The following is a 9,041-nucleotide window of genomic DNA, read 5'->3' on the forward strand; positions in this document are numbered from 1 at the left end:
TGTTAGGGGGCCAAGTATAATTTTATTGCAAAGCCAAATAAAAAAATATTTCCTATTTTTTTGTTTGAAAAAAAAAAAAAAAAAAAAGAGGTGCATTTGCCATGCATAACTGAGGGGCCTATCTAACCAAATTTATTCTTAAATAAGGTTTTTTGTTTGGAAAAATATATTAAATAAGGATTGATGACCTATTCTTCAGTGAAACAAGAGATTTGTTATGATATATTGGTATTATTGCATTTGTTACAATCACTGTTTTAAATATTGTTAAAAGAAGCAAAATTTGGTGCTTACTAAAATTTCCAGGTTTTAGTAGTACATTCGATGCCATCCACAGATGAAGAATTCTCTTCTTTCTGTTTTTTTTTCCCCCTTCTGTTAGGTCAAATTAATGGTGCAATCAAGTAATCGTTAGGCTGAACATGGAAAGTTTGGTTTAATCGTGTATTTAAAAGTCCTTAGTATAGCTAGTATTGTTTCATTTCTCTAAATTCAATGGCAAGCGGTGTCAAATTTCATCCATGCTTCCTTCTATCATATTATCTTATAGGTGTTTTGGTTACAGCTCATAATGTCCCCCAAGCACAATTAATACCATACTACGGTCAGCATCTCATGAAGGCCTCAATTGGCACTCCACCAGTAGACATCTATGGCATTATCGATACAGCTAGTGACCTTGTGTGGACACAATGTGTACCTTGTGATGTCTGCTTTAACCAGATTCATCCTAAGTTCGAACCTAAAAGGTCCAGCACATACAGTGAAATTTCTTGTCATTCAAATAAATGTCAAGAATGGGACCAAGTCCATTGTTCCCCTCAAAATAGTTGCAATTACGTCAGTGGATATGCAAGTGGTTTATCCAAAGGTGTTTTGGCCAAAGAAAAAATCACCATCACTTCTACCTCTGGGCAAGCAGTTTCCTTTGATATTGCTTTCGGATGTGCACACAACAATACCATAAATTACAATGACCACACAACGGGACTTATTGCGTTAGGATTAGGGCCTTTGTCCTTTCCTTCACAAATTGGTAGCAAGAGGTTTTCTTATTGCTTGTTGCCATATGGTACTGAATATACTGATCCTAGTATTACAGGCAAGATAAGTTTTGGCAATGGTAGTGAAGTTGTGGGTGATGGTGTGGTTTCAACACCATTTGTAGCTATGGGAAATCAATATTATGTGACACTAGAAGGAATTAGTGTTGGAGACACATATGTGCCCTTTAACTCTTCAGGTAAGGTTTCTAAGGGCAACGTTTGTATCGATTCAGGATCACCACCATTGACTTTGCCACCATATTTTTATAATCGCTTAGAGGTGGAAGTGAAGAAGCAGATTTCAATTGATCCCATTAAAAATGAAACTCTAACAGGGACACGGCTTTGCTATAGAACTGAAATTACTAACGAAAATGGACCAAAATTGACTGTCCATTTTGAAGGTGCAGATGTGGAGTTAAAGCCTACACTAATTTTCAATCGACCGGTTCATGCATATGATATTTACTGCTTTGCAATTACTAATACTGCAAATACTGCATTGGCATATTTTGGTGACAAAGGATTATATGGCAACTATGTTCAAGCAAATTTGTTGATTGGGTTTGACTTGGAAACAAGGATGGTCTCGTTCAAGCCGACTGATTGCACTAAACTGTAGTGTTTGGCACTTTCATGTAACATATACGATCAATGAAAGATATATACCTATTCATACTTTATATATATAGCTTAATTATCTTCTTCTTTTTTTTCTTTTTCTGTTGATTGGGTTTGACTTGGAAACAAGGATGGTCTCCTTCAAGCCGACTGATTGCACTAAACTGTAGTGTTTGGCACTTTCATGTAACATATACGATCAATGAAAGATATATACCTATTCATACTTTATATATACAGCTTAATTATCTTCTTTTTCTTTTTTCTTTTTTTTAACAAAAAAAGACATCTTTGTTTTCACTACAATCTTATCACATTTCTTGGAGATTTCCAAAACCATTCCATTATACATTCATTCCCCCACCACCCCCCCCCCCCCCAAAAAAAAAAACTAGCCACAAGATTGAGTAGAGACACTTGCGGCCTACGAGGAGGACTGAATAACCAACTTAGGCAGTGAGACCCACAATATCGTTCTAGGCTCCAGTCACCAGATCTGAGTAGAGTAGCAAGCAAACTCTCTCTCTCTCGGTGTATGTGTGCACACGTAGAGGCATGACCTCTCTTTCTATTATTCTCTCTGTAAGGCCCTCTTAAATCTTTCTCTATTTTAACTCTTCATTTGCTAAATGATGAGATGATACTCCCTTTTCTCTTAATAAATGCTAGGTGAATGTGAGTAATGAGCGGGTGTTTTTATAACATATGTATATATGAATTCTATAAAGGTAAATGCTTCTTACCGACATGATACAAAATAGACAAATAATTAGTAGTTCTGCACTTGTGCTTGTTTACTAGTGACCTTTTTAAAAGCAATGTTGAGATGATTTGAAACTTGAGTAAATTACATATTTGGTTCTTCATCTTTTACATTGTGTGTCAATTTGGTACCCGACCTTTCAAATGTGTCAATTTAATATCTAAATTTCTGTTATTGAATCAAAATGGTATTTGTCATTAATTAGGTGATTGATGGAAAATGCTTATTTGGCTGACTATTAAATATAAAAATTATTTTTATGACACTTCAAATCAAATTACACGTCTACTACTGCATGCAATAAAAATTAGAAAAAGATTCCCACGTTTGTTGAATATTTTTTATTTTCAAAAAATCACTTCTCATTTTCCTTTCTTTTCTTTTCTATCAAACACTTCCAAATATCATAAAATTTGCAATTAAATAAAAACTGACCCCAGAAACATGATTGCAGCGTTCCAACATGAAAAACTTTCACCAGACTATTTCAATTGAAAAAAAAAAACAAACAAACAAAACGAAACACCAGTATAAACTGTAAACCACAAATCAACCATTGATATTGGAAAAGCCATCGAAAGTGAAAAACAAGGCAAAGATTTGATGTCCAACTCCGACCTTCCAGTACAAAACGAGTCCACCTTAATGCTCCACGGGTTCAAGCATATCTGAAATCTGGAGATCAACTCCATTCCAGCAACCCCAGCGTGGTTGATGTCTATTCTATAGTGACTGATTTTGATTTGTTTGGTCGCCAAGAAAATAAATTAATTTTTTTTTTCATTGATGATCTTACACATTTGCAATATTTTTTATTTTGAAATATTTTAGGGGATTTCAATTGGGTTAAATTTCTATAAGCCTCCCATTTTCTAAGCCTTGTTCGGAAAGAAAAAGAAAAATACTAAAGGTATAACAAAATATTCACAATATGATGTAATAATAACTGTGATTGATAAACTTCAACAACCTAATTAATGAATATTTGAATTACTTTTATTATAATTGGTAACATGTTAGTTTGTAAGTCAATTTTAAAATTGGGATACTCTTAGCATCTCTTGTTAAGGAAAAAAAAAAGTGCTCAATCATTTATAAAATTTTAGGTGTTTTATGATGAGAATGGACTCTTTTTTTCCTCAGAGAAATTTTGTTTTTGTGGTGGGGCCACTTTGTTGCCAAGAAAACAAAGGAAATGAGAGAGAGAGAGAGAGAGAGAGAGAGAGAGAGAGAGAGAGAGAGAGAGAGAGAGAGAGAGAGAGATTTTATTTTCATAGTTAGTCACATAAGCTTTTTCCATCTATCACTTATAGATGAAGATTATTTTATTTTCATAGTTAGTCACATAAGCTTTTTCCATCTATCACTTATAGATGAAGATTATTTTGCCACAATAACAAAATCCTAAGGACTAAACTGACACATATAAATGTTGGGACCAAATTAACACAGATTCCAAACGTTAGAGATCAAATACATATTTTACCCTTAAACTTTGAATGGTTAATTCTAGAGATTTTATAAAGTTAGTTGATTGTAGATTTGTAGTGTAGTGTTGTGTGCATATTGCTATTTCTAACAAAAATAATTAGTATCTTTTATAGATGATTATTAAACGTAAAATAAGATGATAAATAGTTAAATACAACTTTAATTTGTCAAAGGTCTTATAGTTGAATTGGCACCTCCCCATGTACAAAGTGCTTGGGGGTTTAGGGAAGAAAGTGTTCGAACTATAGGGTTAGTAGCATGTTATAATTATTTCTCAAAAAAAAAAAAAATACAATTTTAATTTTATATGTCGACTTTTAACAGGTGCATATTGCACCCATTAAGATAGCAATTAATACAAATTTTGTCAATCTATTCCAAAAAAAGAGTGCCACTTTTAAAATGTTCACAAGAAGTTAACATTTTTTTTTTTTAATGAAACCAATTGACCTTTGTTCCATTTCCCTCCCCGGCAAAACAATTTATTTGTCTACTTCTATGAGCACATTTTTCTCTTTTATTTATTTAATTTTTTTTGTGTGGAAATATTAAAATCATTTTGAATTTTTATTCTATATATATACTAAATAAAAGAAATGATTTATTAATTTTTACAATCTCAAATAAAAATAATGATTTATCACTAAAAGAAATGAACGATATTAAATTTCTCTGTAAAAATATAAATATATTTTTAATTATTAAATCTATGATAAAAAAATAGATTTTTATTTTTGCTTTTTCGGTTTTTGTTTGTTTGTTTTATACTTCATCCCCCTGAACCCCAAGTCCTATTTCCATCGATCGACATGAGTGATGGTAGCTCTCTAGAATAATAAATATTTGCTACCTCCTTTTGGAAATCTTATTCATGATACCCAATCTTAAGACGCATCTTTCCAACGATACAAACTTTCTCTTATCCACGGAAAGGGTAACACCACAGCTCATCTCCAAGCTTGCTAAAGAAATAGCAGATATTGTTATTTGGTTGGATAGTATTCTTCCTGATGTATCTGTTTCAGATCAGTTAGTGTTCCTTGTATTTTGTTTTATTCTTCATTTGATTAATACAGAGTCTTGACAGTTTCTAAAAAATAAATAAATAAATGAAGCAATTTATTTGTAAAAGAGATCCCCCTTCCCTTTCAAGTGGTCACTAAACGGGCCTGGTATTCTTAGATGCTTTCCTTCCTTTCATTGAAAGATGATCATGAAGAGAGACGTGTGGGCGCAACTAAATAAATTTCTACACTTTTTTAGCAGTTGCGAAAGACAAAACTTTTTTAGCAGTTGCGAGAGACGTGTGGGCGCAACTAAAAGTAAAAACATTTCTTTAAATTGCTGGAAATATGATTAGATCACAATGAAAATAAAACCTTTTTTTAAAATTAAAAAAAAAAAAAAGAAAGATAATTAAGCTATATTTTATAAATATAAGTTGGTAGGAGTATATTGATCGTATAGGTTACATGAAAGTGGCCGCAAACTCTACAGTTTTGTGCAATCAGTCGGCTTGAAGGAGACCATCCTTGTTTCCAAGTCATACCCAATCAAAAAATTTGCTTGAACATAGTTGCCGTATACTCCTGTGCCATCCGAAAATTCGTTATATGTACTTGCAATATTTGTAATTCCAAAGCAATAATATTCATATCTTTTAATCGGTCGATTGAAAGTTTGTATAGGTTTTAACTCCACATCTGCACCTTCAAAATGGACAGTCAATATTGGTCCATTTTCATTAGTAATTTCAGTTCTATAGCAAAGCCGTGTCCCCAATAAAGTGTCATTCTTAATGGGATCAATTGAAATCTGCTTCTTCACTTCCACCTCTAAGCGATCGTAAAAATCTGGTGGCAAAGACAATGTTGGTGATCCTGAATCGATTAACATGTTGCCCTTAGAAACCTTACCTGAAGAGTTAAAGGGCACATATGTGTCTCCAACACTAATTCCTTCTAGTGTCACATAATATTCATGTCCAGATTCTCGATCTACAAATGGTGTTGAAACCACACCATCACCCACAACTTCACTGCCATTGCCAAAACTTATCTTGCTTGTAACACTAGGATCAGTATATTCAGTACCAAATGGCAACAAGCAATAAGAAAACCTCTTGCTACCAATTTGTGAAAGAAAGGACAAAGGCCCTGATCCTAACCCAATGATTCCCGTTACATGGCCATCGGAATGGAAGTTACTGTTGTGTGAACATCCAAAGGCAATGTCAAAAGAAACTGCTTGCCCGAAGGTAGAAGTGATGGTGGCTTTTTCTTTGGCCAGAACACCTTGGGATCCACCATTTACATATCCACTGACGTAATTGCAACTATTTTGAGGAGAACAATGGACTTGGTCCCATTCGTGACATTTTTCTGAATGACAAGAAATTTCACTGTATGTGCAGGACTTTTGAGGATCGAACTTGGGATAAGTCTGATTGAAGCAGTCATCACACGGTACACATTGTGTCCACACAAGGTTACTACCTGTATCGGCAACGCCATAGATGTCTACTGGTGGAGTGCCAATTGAGGCCTTTATGAGATGCTGACCGTGGTATGGTATTAATTGTGCTTGGGGGACATTATTAGCTGTAGCCAAAAGGCCTATAAGATAATATGAGAGAAGGAAGCATGGATGAAATATGACACCGCTTGCCATTGAATTTGGAGAGATGAAACAGTACTGGCTATACTATAGGCTTTTATATACATGATTAAACCGAACTTTCCATGTTTGGCCTAACGAATACTTGATTGCACCATTAAGTTAACCTAACAAAAAAAAAAGAAAAAAAAAAGAAAAAAAAGAAAAGAAAAGAGAATCCTCCATCCGTGAATGGCATCAAATGTACTACTATAAACTGAAAATTTTAATAAGCACCAAAATTTGCTTCTTTTTAACAATATTTAAAACAGAGATTGTAATGAATGCAATAATATCAATATATCATAACAAATCTCTTGTTTCACTAAAGAATAGGTCATCAATCCTTATTTAATTTTCCCAAACAAAAAAAAACCTTATTTAAGAATAAATTTGTTTATCCAGGCCTCTCGGTTTTGCATGGCAAATGCGCCTTTTTTTATTTATGAAAATAGGAATTATTTTTTGCTTGGCTTTGCGATTTAAAAGCAACAGCTTCACTTTGTTTATTTATTTATTTTTTTAGAAACTAGCAAGACTTTGTGTTAATCAAATGAAGAACGAAACAAATTACAAGAAAAAATTGATCTCAAACAGTAACATCAGAAAGAAAACTATCCAACCAAATAACAATATCTACTATTTCTTTAGCTTTGCAAAATAGGAGATGAGCTGTGGTCTTACCCTTTCTATGGACAAGAGAAAGTAGGTACCGCTAGAAAGATTCGTCTTAAACTTGAGAATCTTGAATAAGATTTCCAAAAGGAGTTTGAAAATCTTAATTATCCTAGAGAGCTGTCATCACTCTTGTCTAGAGACGGAACCGGGACTTGGGGTTCAGAGCGACAAAATGTAAAAAAAGAAAAAATAAATGCCTACCTTTACTGGGTCTCATTGCTTGAAGTGGTGTCATATTGTCTACCTTTACTGGGTCTCATTGCTTTGCCTTTGCCTTATGAGTCATGCCTTACTACCATAGTTGGTCAGCCATTCTCACAAGTAGTAAGTGCCCTTGCTCAGTTTCCTATTTATGTTTTTTTTTTTTTTTTTTGATGGAATGGTTTTGGGAATTTACTTTGTAAGATCAATCTGGTTTTGGTTAAATTTTTTAAGGGCCTGGTCTAATTTGTTGAATGATTGGGCTAAATTTTCTTGAGCTTTTCTCTTGGTGATTTTGTGGTTTGGTCAATATTTTTTGGGCATGTTCATTTGTTTTTTATGGGAATTTTGCTTTTGTTGAAGATGGTCAATGATGTTGTTAGGGGGCCAAGTGTAATTTTATTGGACAAACTTTCTAAAATTAATTACACATATATATATATATATATATATATATATTAGTATCTTTTTTTTTTCTTTGTTTTTGGGGGGTGAGGGATCGGAGAGGCAAGGAAAGCCCCCTAAGGCCAAAGCAAGCCCCAGCCACCAGAGAGGCACGATATTTTTCCCTCTAATATAATGAGAATAAGAAATCAACTTTTTTAAATTTAAGAGAAGTTGAGCAACAAATACAAGTCATTAAGCCTTATATGTAATTTTCCTATTCATTTATTCTTGTTTAGCACCAGAGAACTCTTATTTATTTTTCCACTCTATGGTAGTTGATAGAGCAACTCGATGAGCATTAAAGAAAGCGGTCACAGAAGCTTTGGAAAAATCTGCAGAAAAGCATATTTTTGGAAAAATATTAGCAAAAAAGCATGTGGAGGAAATTAATTAGTTAGTTAGACTTTTTTTTTTTTTTTTTTAATGGAACTCGAGTTTCTGAAACTCGATTTCCAAGTTTTTTCACACGGAACTCGAGTCTAAGAAACTCGAGTTCTGTAAATGGAACTCGAGTTTCTTAGACTCGAGTTCTACCTTTTTTTTTTTTTTTTTTTTTTGGTCCATGTCAGACTTCATTTAAAGAGGGAATGGGTTGGAAATCAAGTTTGTTAAACTCGATTTTCAAAAACAATCCAACTAACTAAAATGTTTCATCCGTATGCTATGCAGCAAAAATTTTTCTAAAAATCTACTATTTGGCAAATTTTGCCCAGAAGCTTTAGTAAAAGTTTAAATTCATATCATGTTCTAGGAATGCCTTTAGGCCAAGTTGCATTCCTACTATTTAGAAAATCTTGTTTTTTTCTAAAAAAGAAATTTAGTTCCTTATAAATTGCAAAGCCAAAAAAAAAAAAAAATCCTATTTTTTGTTTTTGTTTTTTTGTTTTTTTTTTTTTTTTTAAAAAGAGGAAAAAAGAGGCACATTTGCCATGCATAACCGAGGGGCCTAGCTGTTGCTCATGAAAAACATTATCTTTATTGTTTGTAAACAAGTCAAGTTTGGGATATTTATTTCCCTTTTATTTTAGACAATTGAGGTCACATGTTGAAGATGGTACATAAGAGTAGGCCCACACATGTAGAATCTGAATCTGTATGTAAAAAGTTAAGAGACCATGCTGTCTAAATCTGATTCTAGA

At 33.2% G+C, this 9,041-nt stretch overlaps 2 protein-coding genes across 2 annotated transcripts; one reads left to right on the forward strand and one right to left on the reverse strand.

Annotated features, from left to right (window-relative positions):
* The first annotated feature begins 495 nt into the window (after positions 1-495).
* LOC115961435 (aspartic proteinase CDR1-like) lies at positions 496-1,668 on the forward strand. The gene has a single exon (XM_031080419.1). It carries the CDS (start codon positions 496-498, stop codon positions 1,666-1,668), a length of 1,173 nt encoding a protein of 390 aa, XP_030936279.1.
* A 3,744-nt stretch (positions 1,669-5,412) lies between these two features.
* LOC115961436 (aspartic proteinase CDR1-like) lies at positions 5,413-6,591 on the reverse strand. Its single transcript, XM_031080420.1, has one exon. The coding sequence runs from the start codon at positions 6,589-6,591 to the stop codon at positions 5,413-5,415; it is 1,179 nt and encodes a 392-aa protein (XP_030936280.1).
* Between the last annotated feature and the right edge of the window lie 2,450 nt (positions 6,592-9,041).

Source organism: Quercus lobata, chromosome 9, assembly GCF_001633185.2.
Source record: "Quercus lobata isolate SW786 chromosome 9, ValleyOak3.0 Primary Assembly, whole genome shotgun sequence".
In the NCBI taxonomy this organism is placed as follows: Eukaryota; Viridiplantae; Streptophyta; class Magnoliopsida; order Fagales; family Fagaceae; genus Quercus; species Quercus lobata.